Raw genomic sequence first — 27,804 nt, 5'->3', positions numbered from 1 at the left:
TGCAGGACTTTAGCTGATGTGGATAAGGATGGCAAGCTAAAAGCAGAGGAGTTTATTCTGGCAATGCATCTTGTGGACATGGCAAAGAGTGGACAACCACTGCCACTAACACTGCCAACTGAGCTGGTACCACCCTCACAAAGGTATGTAAACTTTACACACCCTTTAAATGTAAATAGTTGAGATTTTTTAAGCAGTTATGTTCCTTAAACATTGTAATAATTTATCTGTTACTATAATGATGAATGATGGGAATTCTCTGTTCAGACAAATTTTAATTCTGTCACAGGGGTGCCATGAATGGATCCAGCTCTTCTCTCTATGCAGCTCTGACTGAGGACTTGGACATAGAACCTCCACAGAAAGCCAAAACCAACAGTCAGTACTCTCCCTACCAACCCTGCAGACAGAGTGCAGCCTGTTTAACTACATTATGTACAAGTAGTGGCTGTGTATCACAGCTTTGCAGCTGGCATGGTTGTCAAAGTTGCTGTTTATCTTTACACATACTGACAAACAGTAATGTAATATCATCAGTATGCACATGTTGTTGTGTCACATACAGTAGCCACCTGCAACAGGCTAAACTATAGTCAATGAAGAGCAGCCAAGTGACACACAAGTATGTAGGACACTGCACTTCGGTGTTGGGTTTGTATACGCTATCATCTAACATGAAGTCACAGGGCAACTTGTAGAAGCTAGTATTAAATGTTATATCAAGAGCAGCTAAATGCTTTGTAAAATCCTCTAAATCTTCTAAACATCAATTATAGTCTCATATTCTTGTCTTTTATTATTTCTCTGTGGCAGCTGTATTCGAACTACAAGTGTTGAATTTACGTGTTCCTATTTAAATTGTTCATTGACATCCTTTTACACTCAAACGCTCTACTAAGTAATCAGTAGTAAAGCTGCAGTGATTCATTGATTAGTTAACTAATCAATTAACATCAGTTTAGTTAAATTTTTAAGGTTAAAAAAAAAAGTCAATTTCTCTGATTCTAGCTTTGTAACTTTCAATTTTTCTGGTTTATTTCCTCCTCTGTGAAAGTAAACTGGATATATTTGTGTTGTGGCCAAATTACCTTTGTCTTGTGTTTTGGGGAATACTAATTAAGGTTTGTTTACCATTTTCTGGCATTTTATCGTCAAAGCAATTATTAAATTAATCAAGACAAAAAGTCATTAAATTAATTGGCAGTTAAAATTGTTGTTAGTTGCAGCCCTAATCAGTCAAATCAGTCAAATAAGTCATCCTCGTTTTCACAATATGTTGTAACTGTTAATTTGAAAAGTACATTAAAGCTGACTGTATCAAAACTTTTTCCTCCTCTGTGTTCAGTGTCGTTTGAGGATAAATTCAAAGCCAACCTGGAGCGAGGGAATGCAGAACTGGAGAAAAGACGACTGGCGCTGCAGGAGGCTGAGAGGAGGGAGCAGGAGCGACGAGCTCAGAAAGAGAGAGAGGAGCGAGAGAGGAGAGAAAAGGAGGCTCGGGAGGCTGAGGAGAGGAGGAGGAAAGAGGAGGAGAGGAGGCTGGAGCGCCAGAGAGAGCTGGAGAGACAGAAAGAAGAGGAGCGACACAGAGAGATAGAGAGAAAAGAGGTGAGGGGACATGTTGCAGATCTCTGAATGAGCTTTGTACATACATGTAGTCTGAATTCTGTGTGTGTCCTTTTGCAGTCACTGCTGTGAGACATTTGTTAATATTGTGTTGTGTGTCTGCTCATTCTAGGCTGCTCAGCGAGAGCTAGAACGTCAGAGGAAAGAGGAGTGGGAGAGGAGGAGGCGAGGAGAGCTCCAGATAAAGAAGGAACAGGAGCAGGATGAAATCATCAAACTGAAGGCTAAGAAGAGGAGTCTGGAGATGGAGCTGGAGGCAGTGGTGAGTGGTGAAGACGCTGTACCTTTGTCAGTAGGCATACTGTCTGTTTGGATGTTTTTCACCTTTCCTGCAAATGTTAAATTGACCTCACCTCTCTGTGTTCTTCTGCCTCTTTCTGCTTCAGGGCAATAAGCACCGTCAGATCTCAGATCGACTGCGTGACATACAAAACAACAAGAAACTTCAGAAGACAGAGATCGATCTAAACAATCAAAGGAAAGAGACACGCCAACAGGACATTAACAACTTGCAGAAACAGTTAGAGGTCTGTGTGCTTGTTTTTCTTATTTCGGGTTTTCTCTCCTTGCCTTCTAAGTTCACTTCAGTCGCACATTTGTTTGTAGTGTGGCAAAGTGGCTGTGACAATTGTTAACGAAAGTAATAGTTCTGCATTATCTGTAATTTATGGGTTTGCTCATTGCTCTCCTGAGAGGAAATGTATTAATGTGTTCTCAGATGTTTTCCTCTAGTGATACATTTCTTGTTTTCTTTTTGTCTTGGTCAGGAGTTCCAGAGGAAGCTGTCCCATCTGACTCCGGAGCAGAAGAGATTGACTGAAAAGCTGAGAAACATGGGTCTAAATAACCTACCTGGTTAGTACTGGTGCATGAATGGGCAGAGCTCAGGAACAATAAGCTTAGGAGTCAGGGGTCAATGGAAAATAGGCAGAAGTGCATAACATTTAATAGCAAAACTGGATTGTTATAGTAGAAGGATTTGAATATACTCCATATTATGATACTCATTTTGCATAATGCAGTGAACCACTGCAACACAGTATTAAATTAATGCTTTTTGAAAAAAATGTTAAATGCAAGTGTATGCAGTGTTCAAAATTACCAAAACAAAATATTGGAAAAGTTGAATGAATTTTGCCTGATAAACCTGTCTCCTGTTGTTATATGGCTCTCAAACAGACAATTGAACTGTATTTCCTCTGTTGGTAGTTTCGACTATGTCCACGCTGAAGGTGGGTGTCACAGAGAAAAATGTGAAATGTATGAAACTGCGAGACCAGCTGGAAGCTCTGGAGAAAGAGACTGCTGCCAAACTAGCTGAGATGGACCAATACAACAACAACATACAGGTAGGAATTTATCACTAGCATGGAATTATTAGAGTGACTTCACGTGGTATCAGTTACAACAACAACTTACATAGAACATTCATTTTGACCCTGTGTTTATCCAGGAATACTGTGATTGGCTAGCAGGTCCTTCAGACTGACTGCATTTGTCTTCAACATGACATAAAGTTATAAACAGAGTCCAGAGTCTTCATTTCAGCTTTAAACATTTAAAATGTTAATGCAGAACTGTTTTCGTATTAAAAATACTCCAGGAAAGAATGTTAATTTTGATATATTACTCCTTGTGGCTGTTAGTGGCCGGGGCACTCATTCACCATTTGTGTAGGATGCTTCGTGTCACTCTTCCCTTTATGACATATATTTTGAAATGTCATGACAGCATAGGTGTACCTACACATTTTATATTTATTTTATTCTAGATAATTGAATTCTGTCATTCATGCCCAGCAATGAAAAAGTCAAGGCTTGGATTTGACTCAGTCAGACTTTAAGGTGTGTTTCTCACTGTGCTCGTTAGTGCAAAAACCTTATTTTTAGCAATACATAGAGCAATTACTTCACATTCTTACATTAGTGTCAGTAACAAAACACATAAAATGGACATCTACCTATGACTGTTACTACAGTATGTGAACAGAAGTGTGTTTCTTCAGTTGCACTGTGAAGCTTTAACAAGAAGATGCTGATAGTTTTAATTCTCGCTACCTTGCAGAAGCTTAACACGTCTTTGCACGTTGTTTGCCTAATATTAAAGCTGTGATCTTTGTGCAGTGTTTATAGTTAAACACAAATGATACTCACGACTGCTTCTGGCCTTGAGGCCTTTTTTCTGTCCTCCTTCCTTCCCATCATAATTTCTTCTCACCAATTTCACTCCTTTTTATCTTTAACTTTTATTTTTCTCATCTGTACTTCTCCTCCTTTCATCTCCTTTTGAAATGCTCTGCTCTTTTCTACACTGGATCTTCTCCTTCCTTTCATCCATCCCGTATTCCTTCTCCCTAACTTCACAGTATGTGGGTGCTGAGGAGTCAATGCTTCAGGTTGTCTTCTGTCTGCTGGCCTGCCTCCGTAACCTCTTCTACCTACTAAAGGTTTTTGCTTTAGGTCTCTTTGTTGTTCTTGTCTTTTTTTCTCTTATCTCCTTTGGTCTTTGCTAAAGTTTATATCTTTTGACTTTATTTTTTTTCCTCTCTTTCGCTCAAGCACTGTACCCAAGTGTTTGCTGCAATTTGTTTGTGCATGTTGTTTGTTTACAGTCCTTAGCTTGTTCTGTTTATCTAATCATTTTATTCTTTAATTCAGTCACGCATATCTTTTACTCTGCTAGTAAATGTGTGTGGGGTTTTTTGTACACCAGGAACTGAGAGAGAGCCAGAGACAGCAGCAGGCAGCATTGGAGAAACTGCGAAGCATCAAAGAAGACAAACGGCGTGAGCTGATTCGACGGAAGGAGCAGGAAGAGGAGAGGAGGAGAGAAGAGGAGAGGAAACGACAGGAAGAGGAAAGGAGGCGGAAGGAGGAGGAAGAAGCTCAGAGGTACAGTGCATTGGTATTTTTGGATTTTATAATAAAGTAAAAATTCTGATTTGTTGACTTGTAGAATTTCCACGAGAAACAAAGCTAAACAAACTTTTTAATTACGGTGTACAAACTTTTCACACTCAGGCTCATAAAGATGGAGAAGGAGCGCCAATGGCAGGAGAAGCTCAAGAGGGATGAAGAGGAGCGGCAGAGGAGGCTTCAGGAGGAAAGGGAGGCCAAACAGAGGGAGGAAGAGGAGAAAGAGAGGCAGGCTATAATCAGGGCTGCCAAGGAACAGGCCGAACGAGAGCTCAGAGTAAAGGAGGAGGCAGAGCGGAAGAAAAGAATGGAGGAGGACAGAAAGAAAAGAGAAGAGGATGAGCGTCGGAGGCAAGCAGAAAGGCGGAGACAGGAGGAGGAGAGGAGAAAGCTGGAAGAGGAGAGGAGACAGTTGGAAGAAGAGAGGAGGAAACTGGAGGAAGAGAGGAGGCAAGGGGAGAAGAGAAGGAAAGAGGAGGAGGAACAACGCAAGAGGGAGGAAGAGAGGAAGAGGTTAGAGGAGGAGAGGAGAGAGGAGGAGCGCAGGAGGGAGAAGGAAGAGGAGGAAAGGAGGAGACAGAGGGCAGCTGTAGCAGCTGCCCGAGATTTGGAGGAGAGAAGAAAGCGAGAGGAGGAGGAGAGAAGGAAGAGAGACGAGGAAGACAGGAGAAGGAAGGATGAAGAGAGGAGAAGGCTTCATCAGCAGGAGGAGGAGAGGAGGAGGCGTGAGGAGGAGAGGAAAAGGGCAGAAGAGGAGAGGAAAAGGAAGGAGGAGGAAGAGGAGAGGAGGAAAGCTGAGGAGGAGCGAAAGAGGAAGGAGGAGACATCTCGTCAGCAGCAGCCGAACGGAGGGAAGGTGGATATTCAGGAGAGACTGACGGCTCTGCTGAGAGGCCTGGAGGAGAGGAAGGGTAAGACTCACAACCAAGTGTTCATACTTCTGTGCTCTTCTGTAGTCTGTAGTCTTCAATTAAAAATCCTTGATTGATTCACATTATGATTCCTGATCTATTACTTAAGGTGGGCAGCCGAGGGCCAGACAACACAGAAAGTCAGCAGCTCTCACATCCTTCAAAGCACTCTATCCGTTCACCGCACGAAACAACGAAGAGCTCAGCTTCAATGCAGAGGATATCATTGAGGTATAAATGAAATGATGTTTTCTTTTCAGACTGTCAGGCCACATATTCATGTGTAGATCCCATTTTTTTTCATCCCTCTTCCTCCTCACGTAAAAGTTTTCTTCTCGATCGTTCCTGTGTCATCTTGTCAGGTTGATGAGACGACAGAGCGAGAGGAGGGTTGGCTGTATGGCAGCAGACAGGGGAAGATGGGCTGGTTCCCAGAGAGCTACGTAGAGAGAGTGGATCGATCAGATGCAGCTAATAACACTGCTGCTGCTTCTCCTAAAATGCCGCTCCAGTCACAGCTCTCCAATGCCCTTGAGGCTGCCAAGGCAGCAGGGACGAAGTCTGCCTTCACACCAACGCACTCACCAAACCCTGCACCCTCTGAGACACAAGGACAGGTGAGGCCTTTGCAAAGTAACTAGATCAGCTTCTACATTTTGACTACCACAGTATGATTGTTGTCAGCACATAAAGAAATGCTCAGATATTCACCGTGCTGTCTTTTTCAGCAGGTGGTAGGTAACCTGTTGGCCCAGGCTCTGTGCTCCTGGACAGCAAAGACAGACAACCATCTGAACTTCAATAAGGACGATGTCATTCAGGTGTTGGAGCAGCAGGAAAACTGGTGGCTGGGAGAGCTGAACGGTGAACAGGGCTGGTTCCCCAAGACATATGTGACACTGCTGGGTGAAGAAGAGAGTTCAGAGTAAGTGCTCATGGAGTTAATCCAGCTGCATTTTTTTAAAACAAAATTTGTCTTGGAGCCCTTTCTGAGAACGTCACTGCCAATGTTAAAGTCAAAAAAGCCTGAAAGTCAACTAGTCAACTATTGGTACCAGTTCAGACTTGGGAATGAAACTTGTGCTACCAAGTATTTCATTTAGTTCCATTCCCAAATTATGCTAACAAGCTTCTTGGAATTTTTGTTTTTTCTTCTTCTGAACTATGTATTTTAGATGTTACAAAATGATTCCTGAACCTTTCAGCTGCCACATGTTTTCCTACAGTAGAGCATATTTGATCTCACATATCAATTAGCGTGCATGATATCAGAGAGCGCGCACTGTCTCGTGGCCAAATGGTTCAGTATCCGTGCGTTTCTGAGTTTTGCGACACGATGGAAAAGGTTCTGTTAGAGCAAGGTTAACCGGAGCGGAAACACAGCAACACAGAGACTTTTATTCACAGATTTGGTAACTCTCAGGTAACTGAGAGACAGTTACATGCTTCAGGTAACTGTCTGTCTCAGTTACCTGAAGCATATAACTATCATTGTTTCATACCAACATAGTTTGTGACTGTTAAGATGCTTTTATCTCCAGGAATCACTGAAAACAGTCACATGATACATGTGAATGTACCTGCATGAACAGGTGCTGCAACGGTTCAAGTGTGATAGGAATTTAGGCCAAAGATATGATTTCTTCCCTTCCTTGTCATTTTGAATGTGGCGTCTTAACACTTCCATGTTGCACTGAAGCATGCAGTTTTATTGTTGATATATTAATTATTGTGAATACAGTGTAATTGCAGCTTGGATTGTGCTACAATGTTGAGACGAAACTGAGCCTGAGAGTGATGTTCTTGATTTACCAGTCAATCAAGTGCACTTTCCAACCTTCACTTGCATTGATGAGGTTTGGCTCATGACCAAAGCAGTGACATTCTAGGTTTAAGGGCCCTGAGCAGAATCCCTGACTTGTGATATTTCATCTCAGAGATATCTGACTGTGGAGGCCATATGTTTCCCAGGAGAGCCTGAGAGACACGGCTCTGTGTGCTGTGTGGTTTACTGGTTGCCACTGCAATCCAGACTGGAAGTTATGTACATGATCTGTGGAATAGTGGTAATATAATCTTTGTGTTTACAGCATGAAAAGCTCCCCTCCTGATGCTCCAGAGTCCAGTGACAGCCTGCAGTTTGAAGGTACAGTACAAATTCCTTTGAAGTCTCATTGTAATGTAGTTCAGTGAATATGCCGGCATCACATTACACACACCCTGCATACATATGTTTCTGTTTGCTTAAGTTGTATTTTTAACATTTAATTATGATTTTCACAAGTGTTGACAGACATAAATTACTTTCTCTAGCTGGAACTTGAATTATTTTTCATGTTTTAAATGTACAAAGATAATCTGGATTTCACTCAGAATTAAATAATGTTCCTCTACGTTTTCATCTCTTATGTGTCAGGAATCTTGTGGACAGTCATTCTGGTGTCGTTAGTTTAACGATCCTAACTGCCAAATTGTGGCTTTTAGCCTATTTTAGCAACACGACCAGACCTGTGGCTACATTACTGTTTATTTATGTTTGTGTATGTTTGCAGAATATGTGGCATTGTACACCTATGAGTCTCCGGAGCGTGGTGATCTGACGTTCAGTGAGGGAGATGTGATTTTGGTGAGCAAGAGGGAGGGAGAGTGGTGGAACGGCTCGATCGGCGACCGCACAGGAGTCTTCCCCAGCAACTATGTCAAACCTAAAGAGGCAGATGTAAGAACACTCAAGACATACTGACATATAGAGGGTGAACTGGTCTATTGTGATAAATAACGTAAATATATATGTTGGAGAGGTCTTGATTTTGTTCATGTTTTGTTTATTTATTTGTGGTGATGAAGTAATGCATTGCATCTCACTATAAGGGGTTAATTTTGCGTTCAAAATTCTACTAAAATAATAAACGCTCATCATTTGTTTTTGTTTTTTTTACAGACATCGAGCATATCTGGAAAGAAAAAGCCAGGTGAGCTAACCTTCTCCTCTGTTGTTTTCTCACAACACATTACTTTTGCTGCAATTTCATTTGAATGTGTGTCTTGTGTACACAGAGATCGCTCAGGTGATCAAGGCACACACCTCTACCGGCTCTGAGCAGCTAAATCTGGAAAATGGTCAGCTCATCGTCATCCTCGGCAAGACGGCCTCTGGCTGGTGGCTTGGAGAACTGCAGGTTAGCGCTTAACTGTAGTTCCTGTCTTTTATTTGAATGCGTCCTTAGTTCTGCACAGTAGATAATCACAGAGGGTCTGCAGTTTACATTATCTTTACTCAGCTAAGCTTTATTACATCACTATGGGTGTAGCAGTCTATAGTTGCAACATTTTGGTTGTGCCCATTTCAAAGTAATTTCTTTTCCTGTTGTGTTTGAACATGTTTTTCTTTAGTTTTGGAAGTGCAAGGTTCTGCTTTTCTGTCCTGTTGATTAGTTTGTGACCCCTCAGACTTACATTGTGACCCTCATCTGCATTTGAGGTTTCTGAAGATAATTCTTTTGCTGTGTGATTAAAACCTCATTAATCTTGTTTGTTTCTGTCTCTGACTTAAGGCACGGGGCAAAAAGCGTCAAAAGGGCTGGTTCCCTGCCAGTAATGTTAAAATACTGGGATCCAACAGTGGAAAGTCCACACCAGCACACCAACCAGGTAAAACACACACACCTTTACAGGTCATGTTAGGGGAAGAAGTGAAGTGAGGCAAGGCATAGTGCTTAAACAAAATAATAATAAATAATTCTAACACGTTATCCTCGTTTCCGTCAGTCTGTCAGGTGATCGCCATTTACGACTACACAGCCGCAAATCAGGACGAGATGAGCTTCACTAAAGGGCAACTCATCAACGTTCTAGACAAGAACGACCCTGACTGGTGGAAAGGAGAAATCAACGGTATCCCCGGCCTGTTTCCCACCAATTACGTTAAGATGACCACAGTGGACTGTGACCCCAGCCAGCAGTGTAAGTAAATCTCTCAGGCTTCATATCATATGTACTGTTTTACCTCATGAATTGACCAGAGCTTTTATTTACCTTTTCTGACCTCATTACCAGACATTAGTTTGAGGGAGGGTTGTATTTGTCATATTTTAGTATTAAGACTCATTTCAATCCAGCCTGTATTTGTTTGTGTTGACCACACCCCTGACTATTATCAGAGACTCAGCTTTTAATTGACTTTTAGTTTTTATTTGGGGAAATACAGGATGTACACAGATCAGGTATAACATTATGACTACTGACAGGTGAAGTGAATAACACTGATTATCTCTTCATCGTGGCACCTGTTAGTGGGTTGGATATATTAGGCAGCAAGTGAACATTTTGTCCTCAAAGTTAGAAGCATGAAAAATTGGCAAGCGTAAGGATTAGAGGCAGTTTGACAAGGGCCAAACTGTGACAGCTAGACGACTGGGTCAGAGCATCCCCAAAACTGCAGCTCTTGTGAGGTGTTCCTGGTCTGCAGTGGTCAGTGTCTATCAAAAGTGGTCCAAGAAAGGAACAGTGGTGAACCGGCAAAGGCTGGCCCGTGTGGTCCGATCTAACAGACAAGCTAGTGTTGCTCAAACCGCTGAAGAGGTTAATGCTGGTTCTGATAGAAAGGTGTCAGAATACACAGTGCATTTCCACAGTTTGTTCCGTATGAGGCTACATAGCTGCAGACCAGTCAGGGTGCCCATGCTGTCTGCTGTGCACTGCTGAAAGCACCAACGATGGACACCCGAGCATCAGAACTGGACCACAGAGCAATGGAAGAAGGTGGCCTGGTCTGGTGAATCGTGTTTTCTTTTTCATCATGTGGATGGCCAGGTGTGTGTGCGTCGCCTGCCTGGGGAACATATTCCACCAGGATGCACTATGGGAAGAAGGCAAGCCGGCAGAGGCAGTGTGATGCTTTGGGCAAAGTTCTGCTGGGAAACCTTGGATCCTGCCATCCATGTGGATGTTACTTTGACAGATACCACCTACCTAAGCATTGCTGCAGACCATGTACACCCTTGCATGGAAACGGTATTCCCTGATGGCTGTGGTCTTTTTCAGCAGGATAATGTTTTGTGCCACAAAGCAAAAATGGTTCAGGAATGGTTTGAGGAGCACAACAACCAGTTTGAGGTTGACTTTGCCTCCAAATTTCCCAGATCTCAATCCAATCCAGCATCTGTGGGATGTGCTGGACAAACAAGTCAGATACATGGAGACCTCGCCTCGCAACTTCCAGGACTTGAAGGATCTGCTGCTAACATTTTGGTGCCAGATACCACAGCCCACCTTCAGGGGTCTAGTGGAGTCCATGCCTCGGGTCAGGACTGTTTTGGCAGCAAAAGGTGGACCAACACAATAGTAGGCAGGTGGTCATAATGTTATGCCTGATTGGTGTATGTAAGGAAATGTTTACAACACAGAGACATCCATGTTGCTTCAGATTTCTGTGACTAACTAAACCTTACCTTTTGTTCATCTATCCAACCTCCCTTCACTGATAGTTTATCATCAACACGTCTGTCCATCTGTTTATCTTTTCTTCCCGCTGACTTTTTCACCATTTCTTTGTTTTTCGCACCTTCTCCTTCCCTCCCTTTCCGATCTCTGTTTCTCTTTCCCTCTCTCTCATTCCTCGGCTTCTGTCTCTTTCTCCTTCTAGGGTGGTAGAAAGACTCTTCCTCCTTCACCTCCTCTTCCTCTCCTCCTCCTGACTTCAGAGAGACCCACTATCACACTGCTCTGATGGGGTGGAGTGTCTGGACTCTCTACCCACTAACTTCTCCAAATGTTCCATTTAAGTGTGAAAGAAACACAAACTGTGAACAGGTGTCAGATTAAAAATGAAAACAGGGTCTTTGGGTGAATGAACTGGAACTTGAAGTGGCTCTTTTATGGCTCACTGTGCTGAATCTGTGAGTTGCTCAAGCCTTAGTGCCTTGTTGATTCTTTCAGCTCTTGTTTTGATTGATGATGCTGAATCACAGGAAAAGTGACTGAAGCAGAGCGATTGTGGGTTTCTCTGTGGCTTGTCCTTGTTCCTTTCTTTTATTTCTCTTCACAGAGTCACTTATTTTTCCCCCTCTTACCCCACATCTGACACCTCTTCCCTTGACATATTTTTTCTACATTTCTTTCCTTTTTTGCCTTGTTTCTGAAATTTATCTTTTTTCCCCCAATTCTTGCTCTCCAGTTTTGGGAGTTTAGCTCACATAGAGCCCACTAATGATCTCTGTCTGTCCTCAGAGATCTGCCTGTATTCAGATGTGAGGGTGAAGTTTTACTGGAACTTTCTTTTTCTTGTATCTCAAACCTTTGGATAATTTGAGAAAAAACAGATTGTCCAGGTTCTGTATTAGGCTTATGCCTTGCATCTAAAAATGCTTGAAACCAGTCATTGAGTTGCTGTCTTTATGAAAGAAATATTTTAAAAAGGAAGTAAACAAGACATGCTCAGCAATATTTTTGATCAGTATACTTGAGAGGTAGAAGCTTGAATGGACACCAAGCTAAAATTTTTCAGTCTCTACTAAAGATGTCATCCTGCTTTCTCCTTATAGGAACTCTGCTCACTGTAACCATTTTGCAGTGGGCCTTTGATTGTATGCTTTAATTGTGATAGTACACGTAGAAGCATACAGTTTGTCCTGCACATTTAAAAGCCATAAGTGGATCTGCTAATAGTACTAACAGAGGCATAATTTAGACTATGTAGTGTTGAAGTGAGCGACTCTTCACCATATGGGGAGTAAGCTTTGCCTCCAGGGGTGACGATAAAAAAGCTATTGCTGCACTTTCTATTCAATCAGTGCTGTTTTGCTGCTCTGACTGATTTTGTTGATGCCAGAACTGAATGCATGTCTGCACACAGTGTTCACTGCAGGTCACACAGTGAAAAAAATAACATATTAATCATTATTGCGAAGTTTGGGGGGGATAGATTTCCTCCAGATCAGGAAGTGAAAATATATACTGCGGTTTCTTTCCTGGTTTACCGTCACCATGGAGTTAATTGAAAAATGCTACATTACAGTTTGATGATTCCTGGTGCAAGAAAATTAAAGCATTGGCTCCTTTGTTCTTTCTTTTTAATTCAGTGAACACCAGACTTAGTACATGTCTGTTAGATTTTAAGCTGCAATAAAACTGGGTGAACCGCACTGACAGAGAGCTGCATAAAGAGGTCACCACAGCAGCTGTTAGCACAACTGACTTGACTTTATATAGAACATTTGTGGTAAAAGATGGTGTAACTATTTTAGAAAATGTGTCTAATATATTTTCTGAATCTGAAATAAAACATTTAAAAATGAAGATTGTTTTGAGATGACAGTTTAGTGATTTTTTTGTGTTTAATATATCTTTGCTCAGCTCTGCCATGTGTGCGTGTGTGTTTATATTGTCAACACAATACATGTGATTAAGATGAACAGATAAATGAGAACATTCTCTCAGCCAGGCCCCTCTTCTCTGTTTCTTTTCATTTCTTTTTAACAATCAAGGCCTGCTTTGTAAATTAGTTGCAAAGAATGGATTCACAAATAGTTTGGGATGTATTTCTCTACTTCTGTTCAGCTTAAAAAAATCTATCTAATTCTGGTTAAATCTTTACCTAATATATCAGCTGTCTCATCTCAATATTTTCTGTGAATATAAGCTGTGTTTTACAGGCTCTTCTCACTGCCACAAAAAACTAGAAAAAAAGAGCTTTAGCTACTCTGAACATGCGTCAGGGTGAAAAAGAAAGAAAGAATCTCCCTTCCTGTTTTGGTAAAAACAGATTTACCAGCAACGAGAAGATAACAGCAAAGAAGGAGAAAGAGACAAACCGGACAAGAGAGACAGAGTACGATCAGACTTTGAGAAAACTCAACAGAAACCAGACAGCTACCTGAAATACGTGAAGAAACAGGATCACCGTTATAGCAATGGCTTCACAAGGCAGATTTCACTTTCTAAACCTTTGGGATGAGACAGACGATGAGGGTGAAGCAGGAGAGGGAGAGGAAAGAGAAGAGTGTGCGAGTGAGCAACATTCAGTTTGTGTAGGACCCTCACAATGGGCAGATGGACTCTCTGTACCAGGTAAGTGTGTATATTACAGATCAGCATGGTCGTCTTTTGTGTTTCCTTTTCCATCCTTCTTCCCCTTTGTCATCTCCCACCTCCTGTCTGACAGATTCAGTAATGTGCAGAGAAACAAGACAAAGTGTAGGAGGAAGAATCCGTTTAGTTTTCTTGCCAGAACTTCCAGCAGGAGGCAGTAAATGCAGTGCTGAGGTCTTTTTGTTCAAACGGGCATGCTGGCTGGATGTGGTTTTTTTTTTTTTTTTTTTTTTTTAACTAACCCCCTTTTGTGTATTGCTGCTCTCCTACAGGGTGTGCAGACCTGAACAGCCTGGACTCACTGAGCCCTCAGGAGAAGAAGAGACAGGGTTACATCCATGAGCTTTTACAGACCGAGGAGAGATATGTGGATGACTTGCAGATAGTGCTGGAGGTAATCCTGCTGAATAAGTGGTGTATGAACAAGCTCCATTATGAAAAATCACATGTGCAGTAAATCATCAAACAACAATTACATGCTGTGGGAAAACGGTTACACTTTCATTGAAGTGATATTTATCATTGGGTTTGTATATTCTACTAATCACTTACCTATTAGTGTTTGTAAATTAATTTTGTTCCTTGGTGTGTACGTCTTTGCGTAGGTTTTCCACAAGCCTATGTCCGAGTCAGGCCGACTGAATGACGCCGAGATGAGCATGATCTTTGTCAACTGGAAAGAACTGCTGGCCTGCAACACCAAACTTGTCAAGTAAATATCACACAGATGGATAGATCTTAAAATTACAGTGATGGAGTGAAAACAAGTGCAGTTGTTTTTGTGTTTATGGGGTTTCTGTCTGTGCAAAAATACATCTATCTATGCATGTGTAGGGCATTCCGTGTTCGTAAGAAGACAGGTGGGGAGAACATGCCAGTGCAGATGATCGGCGATATCCTGGCCGCCGAGCTGTCCCACATGCAGCCATATATCCGCTTCTGCTCCTGCCAGATCAACGGTGCCACGCTGCTCCAGACTCGTACCGACAGCGAGCCGGACTTCAAGGATTTCCTCAAGGTAAGAGAGTGAGCAAGGAAAGGTGTAGTGGGGAAAGAAACACGTTAGAATGACAGAGGAAACCTGGAATCAAGATGGAAGTGAGAAGTAGATGGAAAAATGGTGCATCTCCAGTTTGATGTCCGCATTTACTCCACTTCCAACACTTGACAGATGCCTATTTTCCATTTATAGTTTGACAACTTTGTGGTCTCCAGCTGTGTTTTTAAAGGTTTAAACTGACTATATATTCTTTACATACTGCTCAAGCATCTTAGATTGACCTTGTGAGACCTGCATGTGTTTTGTTTTCACATACATGAAGGTGGAAACAAAAAAAAACAGTTTATTAATATTGTCTTTTATTTCCATCAGAAAATCGCCACAGACTACAGGTGTAAAGGCATGCCGCTGTCCAGTTTCCTGCTGAAACCCATGCAGAGGATCACACGCTACCCACTGCACATTAAAAATGTAGGCCTCATGTTCATGATTTCATCTGTGGTTCAGATGCTGACCTTATCATCCATCCATCCATTATCTATACACCGCTTAATCCTCACTAGGGTCGCGGGGGGTGCTGGAGCCTATCCCAGCTGACTCGGGCGAAGGCAGGGGACACCCTAGACAGGTCACCAGTCTGTCGCAGGGCCACATACAAAGACAAACAATCACTCTCACATTCACACCTACGGGCAATTTAGAGTAATCAATTAACCTCAGCATATTTTTGGACTGTGGGAGGAAGCCGGAGTACCCGGAGAAAACCCACGCATGCACAGGGAGAACATGCAAACTCCATGCAGAAAGATCCCGGGAAAGCCGGGACGCGAACCAGGGACCTTCTTGCTGCAAGGCGAAAGTGCTAACCACTACGCCACTGTGCAGCCCTGACCTTATCATGTGTAGTTAAAAAAAATAATGGTTTATTCTCTCATTAGTGAGCATAATTGTTGGCTTCTGTGTGTTTGTAGATCCTGGAGTGCACTGCAGAGGGCCACGCTGACAGAGGTCCTCTGAAAGAGGCTCTGGAGAGAGCAGAGGAACTCTGTCAACAGGTTCTACAAATTTATATTTCTCTCATTTATGACTTCACTTGTTACCGTAGTTTAACTTGAAGGTTCTAGATTGTGTGTTGTGGGTCAAAGGGGTCTTTGTAATTAAATTGTGTGTCTGTGCTGACAATTATCCTCTGCAGGTAAATGAAGGTGTGAGAGAGAAGGAGAACTCCGACAGACTGGAATGGATTCAGAACCATGTACAGTGTGATGGTGCTGCTGAGGTATTAAACTTACTGTTAACTCACCCTCATAGCTAATTGCAAAGAACACTTAAAGACTTTCTTTTAAATTTTCTCTTTTTGTCTCACAGCATTTAGTTTTTAACTCACTTACCAACTGCTTGGGTCCCAGGAAGCTGCTCCACAGTGGGAAGGTGAGTAACACCGCAGAGTTTATCAAACTGTGACCCTGGATACAGTCAGAATCTGTGAGCAAGTCTGGTGGGTCTTCCTGTTCTCACGAAAAATATTTTTTATCTGACTTTATAAATGTTTTAAAATGTAAGGAAGTAAAAGAGACCAGGCAGAGTGGGACATGCAGGGAGATAAATGCAGAACTTTACTGGGTCACATCCCAGGATGTTGACTTGTTACAAGCCTCAGACCACAGAGTGAAACTCTGAGGCACCAGTGCGCTGGTTTATGTGAGCACAAACCCAACAGACAGATCTGAGGCAGTGATGATGCACCACCATGAAAAATGATTGTGCTTTGGCTTGAGAAATAAATGTCTTGTGGTGCTGAACAGTTGACCGTATTAAAGTAAATCTGTAATCTGTATTTTCTAATTGTTAATCACAACTATAAATCACATACTTTCTTTTCTTCAGATGTTCAAGGCAAAGAGCAACAAGGAACTTTGGGCTTTCCTCTTTAATGACTTTTTGCTTCTAACTCACGCGGCAAAACAGTTCACTTCGTCTGGGCTTGATAAACTGTTCAGCAACAGGAATAATGTGCAGCTCAAGATGTACAAACCGGTAAGTGACAAAGTGGAAATGTTTTCCTCTGAGGCAGCGTGAGACTTTGGTAATTTGTCATGTATGCGGTTGTGTTTGTGTATTTTTATACAAGACAAATGTGTCGTCTGTATTTTCCCGTAGCCTGTGCTGCTCAATGAAGTTCTGGTGAAGCTGCCAGATCCTTCCAGTGATGAGCCCACCTTCCACATCTCACACATCGATAGAGTCTACATACTCAGGACAGACAACATCAATGAACGGTAGCTGCACACACACACACACACACATATACACAAAGAGAAAAGTTGTACATTTGGCAGTTTTTACAAGTGCTGTTTGCGTTTTCAGGACGGCGTGGGTTCAGAAGATCAAGGCTGCGTCTGAGGAATTTATCGAGACTGAAAAGAAAAAAAGGGAAAAAGCTTATCAAGGTTTGCCTCAACAAACCGACATCCATCTTTACCAGTACGATGATCTCAGTTGCTTGTTTAATCGATCTGTGTGTGTTTGCAGCGCGGTCTGTCAAGACCAGTGGAATCGGCCGACTCCTTGTTACTATTTTAGAAGCCACTGAACTCAAGGCGGCAAAACCCAACGGTGAGCATGAATACACACTATACAGGATGCACTTCCAGTTCAGTGGGCTAAAAAACAAACTGTTGTGTTGGAATCCAGCTTTTAATTCCTGCTGCATGGATGCCAAATGAATCCAGGATATACAAACATTTAACTGGGTCTGTCGTCTCTTTTGTCCTTAGTTCAAGTCGGAGGCCTTTCTTTGGAGCTTTTAATCTGAGAAGCAGTTCAGTTCTAGTTCACAGTCAAAGTTTAGGGCACATTGGTCCAAAAATAAGTATATATGTAAGTGAAATATTGGTTCCCAGCAAGTATCACATGTCAGTCAAATCTAATTGTGAATCATGAGAATATTGCTGGAATGAATGAGCCTGTATGAAGGCCCTGGAAGCAAACAAGCAAAATGAGGAAGAAGTGTTTATGCCAAATTGGACACCTAACGAGTTTTAGCAGAAGCGCAAATGTTCTACTCAGAAAAACTAATTGTACTGCAAAACTTGCTGAAGAGCACCAGATCTGAGTGTGGAAGTTCTGCTGCGGTTAAAATGCATCTGTTCATGACCCTGTTTGGTTCTGTGGGTCTAGTGAATGTGAATAGAAAACAAACTAAGTCCTCTCTATCTTCTCTATGTTCCATTTTTTTTGCTTTGGTTTATTCACATTAAATTTTTTTTAACTTTCTTTATTTTCCTCTTTCTCTTGATTATCTCCTTCCCCTCTTTCTTTGTTTTTCATGATCTTGATCTCTTCTGGATTCTCTTACTTTTTTATTTTCTTACATCCTCTTCTGTCTGCTCTCCGTCGCTCCTTCAGGTAAAAGCAACCCTTATTGTGAAGTGACCATGGGAGCTCAGATCTTCACATCCCGAACGCTCAACGACACTCTGAACCCCAAGTGGAACTTCAACTGTCAGTTTCACATCAAAGATCTCTACCAGGACGTTCTCTGCATCACCATCTTTGAAAGAGACCAGTTTTCTCCTGACGGTCAGCTACAAGCTAGTTATTTTATCTTCTTTTAACTATCCATACTCCTTAGTAAAACCTACTGATATTGCTTTAAATCTGCAAAATTCAACCTTTACTCAGCTTAATTACACATTTCTAAACAGCAAGCGGCTGGAGTTACATTTTAAAAATTGTGTTTTATTAGGTTTGCGTGATTTGAAATGGTTCTTGTTCATTTTTGTTGGCTCAGCTTTCTTTAAATCCAGTCCCTCCATTCTCGTGACCTTCTGTTTCTCTACTTATATTAGACTTCCTGGGTCGAACTGAGGTTCCCATGGCGACCATAAAGAAGGAGGTGGAGAACAAGGGACTGGTAACACGTCGTCTTCTGCTGCGCGAGGTTCCGACGGGGGAAGTGTGGGTCCGCCTCGACCTGCAGCTCTTTGGCAACAAATAAAACATAAGACAAACTGAACTAAGGAACTGCTTCGTCTACAGAGACATCCAAATAATAGCAATTAACCAAATAGGAAAAGCTGCTTATTTTCACATTAAGTAATAAGAATGGTTCCTCCTACTTGCCTAAAAGAAACACCCTGAACTGTGTTTCACACATCAGGCCTTAATAAATTTAATATTAACCAGCACTAATAATACCTCTTCTGATGTCATCTAAATCCTCCAGTAGGAATTATAGGACCTATGTGACATCACCTAAAGCTACCAATAGGACTAGAGCTCTTAAATGTTTTATTTTTTCACCATGACATCACATGGGAAGGGAAACGTGAGCAGTGTAGCACCTACACAATATTTACACTCTGATGGAGTTAAAAGAGCACAGCCTGCCTTCAGTGGAGACAGTGTGTTACAAAGCTGAACCTGGCTCCTCTGTAATAATGTTAGAACTGCACAAAGGCTGATTAGAAGCAAATGATTATAGTACTATTAAAGCAATAAGACTTTCTGTGCTCTTTTCTAAACCCTCACAGCTCTGTCTCCGTTACAGCAGTCAGTTTTTAAGTATTCACATTTTGCCAAGTCTGCTCAACCAACGCCGTTTAATGAGCCGACGCTGAAGTAACAAGTGTTTTATCTTTACTGTCAAGATATTTATATGTTAAATACAGTTTTTTTTTTCTGACGAGATCACAACTGATGGGATTTGAGAGACCCAGCGGATCTGATTTTTGTCCGTCTCTGATCATAAGCTGTCTGACCTCAGTGCTGATCTTCCCACTGAGACATTAAGGGCGTCAGAAGCAGCAACATGAAATGCATCAAGAAGTCTGAAGTCAGTTTACTACTGTAGACAGAAGATCTCAGGATGCGTTGTTCTGGGTCGAGTCTGTGTCACTGTAACAGTACTGAACATTTATTTTCTTGAGCTTTATTGGTGTGTGTGTGAAAGTGCATAACTCTGGAGTTAAGAAGAGTTAAAGAAACATACAGATATCCTAAGGCTTTCGATGCTGCAACTTTGGGAGTTAACTTACAACTTCTGGCCTTAATGCAAGTCTGAAGTGTTTTATAATATCTTCTAAATAATAGCTTCTAAAATCTTTTGATTTCATTGGGATGAAGTCTTCTTTGCTTTTTCTTTAGTGTGAAAAATTAAGCAAGGCCAAGTAATTTCAAATTAAATAAGGTAAAAATAATTTTATAACGCTGTTTAGATGAATGTTTCTTTCTGCACTTCCATCTCTTTCCACCTGCTCCCATCTTACCTTTTGGTGCAGAGGACTTTGAGGATGTCAGCTTTTTGAGGTATCACAGATCGGCAATTTGTTGGAAATAATAAACAGTATTTTGTGCATTTTCGTTCGTTCCATTTTACCCTGACAGATATGGTTTAAGCGTTGTGCTACACCAATATTGTTCATCTCTGTTGCCTCAAAAAGTCGCTCTTTATCAACATTAAAACGACAAAAGGATATAGTGTGTAAAAGCTGTATATTTGTGTTGTAGTTTGACTTTCTGGTGTCTTCTGCCTTGTTTTTACTCTTTTGTCCAGTTTTGTTTTCTAACTCTGAGCACCTACTGGTGCTCTGGATATTCTGAATGAAAAAGGTTGTATTTATTTCTTAATTTATGCGTGTGACTATCCAAAGGATTGGAGCGCCTTTGCTGTGTCATCCTGGATAATCAGTTGGTGTTCACTGGGTTTGTTTTGAACGTGTTGATACTGTTTTGAAAGCTGGTTCCCTATCTTAGATCCTGAGGGCGATTGAGTTTTACTGTAAGTAGACTAGATCACTAGTCATTTTCTTAGGCCTGCTGTTTTGTGTTTTTGTCTTATTCAATCAGCAACAGTTTGTTTTTAAGTCTTGTATTAACTCATGGTTTGTTTTTTTTTTTTGAATTTGTGGAAAATGTGCAAAGAGACTGGACTGCCTTCCTTGTCTTCTGTTTTTACTTTTTATCCTCCGCAGCCTTCTGCATGGACAGCTGCTGTGCTAACTGAGTTTCTGGCCTCTTTAACCCAGACTGTCTGTTCGCAGCTGATCAGCCTGGAGTCTGTAACCTGCTGTTTGTACTCACTTTGGCCTCTACGTGGCACTCTCTGAATCAGGGTTTCTTAAGGCAAATTAAAGATATTAAAAGTGAACAAACTGTCAAATTATTGAGTGGCTAAAGAAACGGAGCATTTAACTGCATGAACTTTGAGCACTTGACCTTGTGCAGCGGTGCATAAGGGGTGAAGGACCCACTTATCACTGCTCAAAACACACGGATTCAGCCTTTGTGCACAATTACAACCCCATCTCACCATTAGCAGTTACAGCAAAAGACAGATTTGTGCTTTTATTTTAAGATACAGTATTTGTGTGGAGTAGATACAGTAAAATTTCCAGTAAAGAGATGAAATTCAATGTCGGAAGGACAGGCATAAGCATGAGTTTTGTTTTGTAATATTATTAAATAGTGAAAATACAGCAGATGTAGTCAAATATACCATAAAGAAATTCAAGAATCTCTCGTGTTGAAACAAGTAAAATATGTTTTTGAAGATTTTATTTCAGATTTCTCAGGCTTCTGTTGGTGTCCAGTGTCAGTGGAGTTCATGTGGAGTTGTCAGTGCGCACCAATAGACTTCATTAAGTCCTTCTTCACCCTCCACTGGCTCTGAGGCCACAGGAGCAAAAGTCATTATGTAACCACACTAAGTGCGTAACTGAGTCCACAAAGTCAGCTGAACTCAGTCTTCTGCAGCTGAGTGCTACATAATGGGTTTAATGCAGTGAAGATGAGGTGATACAAGTGATGGCCACTGATTGTAAGATATTTTACACTTGATTTATAAGAAATTTGTCATGTGGAAAAGGACTTAAAGATCCCCCTGGGTAAAAATCAACATTCCTTTCTTGTTAAAATATCCATATGATGTTTCTTAGAAGCCAGAAGACACAGCATGACCGCAGTAAGCAACCAACACCAATACTGAGTATTTATACTGCAGTGATCCATTGACAAAAAAACACATTCAGACTTCTGGGGTTTCATAGGTAACCAAACTAAGAAACCAATCGTGTCAACTTAGAGGGTGGAGCCAATATTACAGCTTGCCATTGTGTAGTCCAGACTAAGTATACAGTGTTTGAGCCGAGTAGTATGTGGGCTGATGTCCAGTGTAGAGTTACATATGAAGCATTTTAGGGCAGGAAATGAATCTTTTCATAGTAAAAACTTCTAAATATGTAACTTTGGTACACAGAGATGAATTTGTTGAAGTAAATCAAATACCAGAGAGAGATGTTAAGCTTTTCTAAGACGTCTGTTTACTGTTTGAGAATAGAATTTGATCTGGCTGAGAAATGGCAGAAAACAAACTTGACAAACAAGCTTATGATAAAGGTTGCTTGTCTTTATCATCACCTTTCACAAGACTGCTTTAAAAGCCCATGTTATGCTTTTTGTGATTTATTTCTCTCCCTTTCATGTAGTTTGCCATATTACTGTGTTTTTGTACTTGTAAAATGTCAAACTTACAGAGCCCAAAGTCAACGCCAAAAAGGAGTTATTCTCTCCTGCATAAAATTCTGCTCCTTAACTGCCTCAAAGACCTCATCTGAGGTCCAGGCTTTTCCTCCGTTACTCATCTACATCACCTCATAGTATAATTCAGTGACATCAGCCTTGCTCCTAATTTTAGGCATCTTCAAACTAAATATGAGCAGCTCCCTTGAAGTCCGTCATTTTTTTACCACTTCAGGCCTCATCAACATACTTCAGAGATCTGAGGTTAAAGTACCGACGTTTCATAGGTCCGACTGACCAATCACAGCAGACCGGGCTTCTCAGTATGGATGCCTGGAAGAGGCAGGAGCTAAAACAGAGCATTTCAGACAAAAGTGCTGCAGCAGTTTACATGATGAACAAAATTATGTGTTTTTGAACATTAAAGCATCCAAACACATACAATCTGAAGCTCTTAACATGCAAAGGCTCTCATAGCCACAATTTTAAAATGATCAAAATTCATTCATGGTAGAAGAAAATCTTGCTATTTCAGATCTTAAACTGACCGGTTTGTGAGGAACCTGTATGCAACTTGAAATCCTTTCAGCTGTAATTACAATATATAAAGTAAGTCAACTATTGTATCACCTGACTGCTGTTCTCCTCGGCTCCACTGAGCTTTTTAGCATCTTTAAGCTCATTGGTCCAAAGGTTTTGGTTCAGTTTCATTGCTCCAGCATACACAACCTGTCCAGTAACAAAGTGCAAACAGTCACTGGATAGTTAAAGAGCATTGTGTTGTATTTAGCACCTAAAGAGTTAGATATTTCATTCAAGAGCTGGTTGAGACCAAAACCAGAGCTATAAGAGTGAAAATATTGGACCTGTATTTTACTAGTTTGCCAAAATGGCGGCTCCAAATGACAGAGATCGTTGCTTTGTACATTAAAAAAAGTTTTCTTTCATGTGTCTCGTGTCTAAATCTCAGGGTCATTTATGATTTGTTTTCTCTCCAAGATCAGTGTATGGATTTTTTTCTTCTAAATAAAAGTACAGTTTGCACTGTTTAAAAAAAAATGCTATTTTTATGGTAAAATTCCAGCAGCTGTGGTTGACAGAACGCTGACCGTAAAATTCTGGTAAAACATTTTTGTCATTTGTGGTAAAAATACTGTACTGATACTGTTGATTTTACGGTATTAAAAAATGTGCTTTATTGCATGTTTTACTGTTTTAAAAAAAGTTTCAGCCTTTAAAAACTTCAAAATTACATGAAAATACCATATAAAATAAAGTTTGTGTAGCTTATTATAAATATTACAGCATTTTACCATTGTTAGCACAACAGTTTGTGTTTTTAATATTAAATATATATATTTTTAGCTATAACATGGTCCATTATTAACAAAAAAGTACATCAATTGGACCAGTACAAACTGTAATTTTTACGACATAAATCAGCACAACAATAGGTACATCTAACTGTGAAAAATTGCATTCTTTTGAGAAATAAATGCAAAAATTACAGCATTGATTTGCATTTTTCCATTAAATAACTGTGCAAGAGTAGAGAAATTTATTTTTTTCAAGAATTTTTTTTTTTAATTGCAATTTTCTCCTGATTACCTTATTTACAGTGATTCAGTGTTATATAAACAGTGTCAAACTGTTTTAGAGTTTACAGATTTTTACTGTCATGGTTTGACAATTTTTCACCGTAAAATATACAAATATTTTTTACAGTGTGTACAGAGGCAGACAGAGGGCAGAGATCGCAAAAGAAGAGCCGAGGGGGAGAGATAAAAAAAAAAACTAAACAGAGACAGAGAAGTATGAAAGAAAAATGCAGTAAACCAGAAGAAGAATATAGTTTCGAGGCAGGAAGAGAAAAGAGGCAAAGGGGAATCAACACGTGGAGAAAGAGATGAGCAGCACAGAGAGAGAGAGAAAGCGTGAGTGACATGTGCACAGAGGATGAGTCTGAGAGGCCCTCAGTTCCACTTGACTTAGTCATGGGAATGATTTGATTATCACCACATGAACAGCTGTCTTATGTAACGCACTCACACACACACACGCACACACACGCACACACACACGTACACAAAGAGAACTCCGAAATAACAAGGGGTCTGTGTTGTGGCCAAAAACCTACTCTGGGTAAAGGTGCCCTGTAGCAACAGAGAGACAGAGTCAAAGAGAAAGTCCACATCAAAGAAAACCTACAGAGGCAGCCAGGTCTCGTGTGGAGACTGGGACATGTAAAATTAAAGAATAAAACCCTCCTGTAACCCATTTTGCACTGTTGCTTTTCAGTGGAGAAAGTATTCAGGTCCTTTACTTGTTGCCCTCATTGGATCTATGATAAACCCACGAATGAATGATCAGCAGACTCTGCAGCTCACCTTCACTCTGCAAAGCTTTAATGCAGTTTTCAGCTCAGGGTTTTGATTTTCCAGACTCTGGTTTAGCTATTTTAGTTCAATGTTCATCAATTTAATGGGACAGCATTTAGCAGCTAATGATGCAGACGTTTTTATGAGGCACAATGAAAATGTGCTTTTCTCCATTTATTTATTTCATATTTTTGTTATTTGGCATTTCATGGTAAGTACAGATTATTCATCAGAATGGCAGCCGAGAGTGCTACATTATTAGAAATGACACCATTAGTGCTGATGCATTAAGCGGCATATTAATGTGCAGCTTGCTGAGTTGGAGCTCCTATCAATCATTTGGTAGTTTCACCTATGACAATGCATCATATTTTAAGAATACATCATAGCTTTTGTATGAAAACATTTTTTCTGCAAAACAACAGAACTATGAACTACTTATAGTGATATAAAAATGCACTTCAAAGCTCTCAAATGTAGTATATTAGAAGTTTAAGTACTCAACTACAGTACAAGTAAATCAGAATTAAAATTGAGTGATGAAGTTGGTGTTATTTCTGTTATTTTTTCTAATAATAGCTTTAATCATTAAGCAAAACCAACAATAAATTGATCCTGCTCACAGATACTGAGTGTATAAACTGTTCATTTATCCCATATAACTCTTCCTGCTGTTAAATGCTCTCAAGCTGAACAAATGTGTATATTTCCATGGCTGAAAGCATTTCCAAAATAAAACACTGTTTGCTGTTGTTTAAAAAAAGATCTGCTAAAATCTACGGTGCCCAGCTGTTTAACCTTCCTGTTGTCCTCATTTTTGGGCACCAAAAAATATTGTTTCCTTGTCTAAAAAAAAAAAATCCAAAAATTCAGCAAAAAAAAATTCCCAAATTTCTGAATATTTGCAAAACCTTCAGGAAGAAAATTCCAGTAATTCCTTAAAAGTTTCCCTTAAAAGTTTAAAAAAAAAAAAAAAAAATCCCCCAAATTTGGCAGGAAAATTCTTGTAAATATTTTCAAAAAATGAGTAAAAATCTTCCCAAAAAATCCTAAAATATCTAAAGTGATTACATATATATCAGTAAAACTTCTAAGATTTTCTTTAAGAACATTCACATAAAAATCAACCAAAATCCAGCGAAATTCGCTGGATTTTGTTTGATGTTTTTGTGAATATCCTGAAGAAACATTTTTAACATGTCTTTTTTCCACCAAAAAATGTTCAAAGATTTCCCAAAAATGTTGAAAATTTGGACATCAGAAATTTCACTGTAATTTTTTTTTCTCCACATTTTCAAACTTTAAACTGGGTTAATTTTGACCAGCAGGACAACACGAGGGTCAAGGAAATTATTTGGCCATTTGCTAAATTGAAATTACAGTTTTGTGAGCCATATTTGAAGAATTACATCCTTCAAGTATCACTGGATTTGGGGTTTGGTGCCACAGACCACCCAATGTGTCTCAGTCACCCAAAGCAAACCCATGAAGCAGATACATCTGGGACTTCTGTAGCTCAGTTTGAAGGATTTTTGAGTGAAGTTTAAATTCATCGATAAATATTAACTGCTTTCATCCATAATGAAGTTGGCCCTGTTTTATTTTGCTGATGGACAAGATTGCCCACAGTGACCCGAGGCTTTCCCTTCGGTCATAAATAATGAAGGGAAACACCAGCGGAGCAAAGGCTGTGCTGTTGTGCAGCCGCAGCATTCTGAAGCTCACGAGTCTCGTCCCTCGCTGGTTCAGAGATGACTGACAACAGTTCCTCACACAACACGCCGCACAGAGCTACGAGAGTTAATATTTTACCACTATGAGGAGGAGGTGCAGAGATGGATGGATTGAAAGTGGTGCATGTGTTGTTGTATTCATGGAGAACCACGCTTCTGTTCTTGAATTCATTAGTAATGATGATGGGGTGATAATGGTGGGTGGTGTCAGTGATGGAAGTGTCACTGATTTGGTTTTTTAAACACATTTGCTTGTGCTCAGAGGAAATTTGCATTTTTTTCCTTAACAAATTGGTCTTTTTCAATAATTGTCAGTTTAATCCTCTCAATCCTCTCTGTGGGAGAAGGTTATTCTCATGTACAGTAGTGGTATAAAAGCTTGAGAAGGAAGATGTCTGTTTTCCACCTTTCTCTCACACTTAGGGCATAATAAAGACCTCAACATCCATGAAGGAATTGTTGTAATGTTCTCTCTCCAGTAATTTGTGCAGTTAATTGAAAGACAAGAGCTAAAATGTGCTGAGATTTCATATTGTGCTGACTGGAGAACATCCATTATTAGAATTCTTTTGAGTATTATAGTGTTGTATGAACAGGTCATTACTGAGTTCTCCAGAAACGTGTTTAGACATTGATCCTATGACTTGTACAGGAGTTAGAATGGATAACAAAAGAGAAATGGGGACAAAGTGCAACAACATGATGCACACTAGAGAGAATAATATGGATGTTAGTTGTTTTAACCCTTTTTTAGCAAAGTTACTGTTGTTCAACCCACGTGTTTTCTCCAGTCCAAAATATCCCAAAAACTACTTGTTGGATTGTTTAAAAAAAATTGTAGACATCCATGATTCTCAAATGATGACTCCTAATAATTATCAAACCCAGTGACTTTTCCTCTGCCTACCGGAAAAAATATCCGTACTGTTTCTACTGTAGGAAAGGGTAAAAATGTCTGCTCCACTGTCAGGATGACATTTTTGGGTTTTGAATTCAGTGTTGCACAAAAAAAGCACTCAGAGAGTGAAGTATTCCGCCAAGGCTGCTCAGTCTTTGTATCATTTCCGACAGATGAAATCTTTCATAAAAAATGACCTTGCACTGAGCACAGGCGTGTGTTTTGCATGTGTACGTTATGTATGGCTTCTAAATTGCGTAACATAAATATGTAGCTGGCAGCGGGAGTCAATGGGACTCAGAAACACCCCCACAATTTAATCAGTTGCTCCTTGTATCATTTTCGATGGATAAGTCCCACAGTAGGATTATCAGCTGCAGTGGTTGATTTGTAGTCGGATTGCAATCATGTGATCGTCAGCAGGCATCTGACGTAGCATTCACTTGTTGTCATAGTTACAGTGACGCCATGCTGCTATCTCACAATGATATGGAAATCTTTCACAAATCCATGGATCCAGACTATAAGCCGCATCACTACCAAAGACTAATGAGGTGGTCTTTGTGTCATTTCTGACCTTCCCTTAAAATTTCATCCAAATCAATTAGTCCGTTTTTGAGTAATGTGCACAGACAGATTCATGTATGTACACCGATAGTCACATAACTCCGCAACGTTACTTGGCAGAGTAAATATCTTAACACTGGATTGATTATCATGACATCTGCTATGAC

General features: G+C 40.4%; 1 protein-coding gene across 2 annotated transcripts in view; it reads left to right on the top strand.

The window, feature by feature from the left end:
- itsn2b (intersectin 2b) overlaps positions 1–20,695 on the top strand; it is a 36,320-nt gene extending 15,625 nt beyond the window's left edge. Inside the window, exons 10-40 of one of the 2 annotated variants that reach the window (XM_023294395.3) lie at positions 6–143; positions 290–378; positions 1,346–1,608; positions 1,739–1,888; positions 2,013–2,153; positions 2,394–2,481; positions 2,836–2,975; positions 4,339–4,517; positions 4,647–5,452; positions 5,562–5,683; positions 5,815–6,069; positions 6,184–6,377; positions 7,543–7,598; positions 8,005–8,171; positions 8,394–8,424; positions 8,510–8,631; positions 9,007–9,103; positions 9,221–9,415; positions 13,813–13,934; positions 14,146–14,252; positions 14,375–14,558; positions 14,913–15,011; positions 15,512–15,595; positions 15,736–15,819; positions 15,909–15,971; positions 16,428–16,577; positions 16,701–16,819; positions 16,908–16,990; positions 17,073–17,156; positions 17,949–18,122; positions 18,392–20,695. In XM_023294395.3, coding sequence (XP_023150163.2) covers positions 6–143; positions 290–378; positions 1,346–1,608; positions 1,739–1,888; positions 2,013–2,153; positions 2,394–2,481; positions 2,836–2,975; positions 4,339–4,517; positions 4,647–5,452; positions 5,562–5,683; positions 5,815–6,069; positions 6,184–6,377; positions 7,543–7,598; positions 8,005–8,171; positions 8,394–8,424; positions 8,510–8,631; positions 9,007–9,103; positions 9,221–9,415; positions 13,813–13,934; positions 14,146–14,252; positions 14,375–14,558; positions 14,913–15,011; positions 15,512–15,595; positions 15,736–15,819; positions 15,909–15,971; positions 16,428–16,577; positions 16,701–16,819; positions 16,908–16,990; positions 17,073–17,156; positions 17,949–18,122; positions 18,392–18,540 — 4,735 coding nt within the window. In that variant the 3' untranslated portion in view covers positions 18,541–20,695. Of the gene's footprint in view, positions 1–5; positions 144–289; positions 379–1,345; positions 1,609–1,738; positions 1,889–2,012; positions 2,154–2,393; positions 2,482–2,835; positions 2,976–4,338; positions 4,518–4,646; positions 5,453–5,561; positions 5,684–5,814; positions 6,070–6,180; positions 6,378–7,542; positions 7,599–8,004; positions 8,172–8,393; positions 8,425–8,509; positions 8,632–9,006; positions 9,104–9,220; positions 9,416–13,812; positions 13,935–14,145; positions 14,253–14,374; positions 14,559–14,912; positions 15,012–15,511; positions 15,596–15,735; positions 15,820–15,908; positions 15,972–16,427; positions 16,578–16,700; positions 16,820–16,907; positions 16,991–17,072; positions 17,157–17,948; positions 18,123–18,391 lie in introns of both variants that reach the window. The other variant, XM_023294394.3, reaches the window with a different exon arrangement.
- The last annotated feature ends 7,109 nt before the right edge of the window (positions 20,696–27,804 follow it).

This window comes from Amphiprion ocellaris, chromosome 1 (genome assembly GCF_022539595.1).
Source record: "Amphiprion ocellaris isolate individual 3 ecotype Okinawa chromosome 1, ASM2253959v1, whole genome shotgun sequence".
In the NCBI taxonomy this organism is placed as follows: domain Eukaryota; kingdom Metazoa; phylum Chordata; class Actinopteri; family Pomacentridae; genus Amphiprion; species Amphiprion ocellaris.
This window is presented reverse-complemented; position numbering and strand designations above follow the sequence as displayed.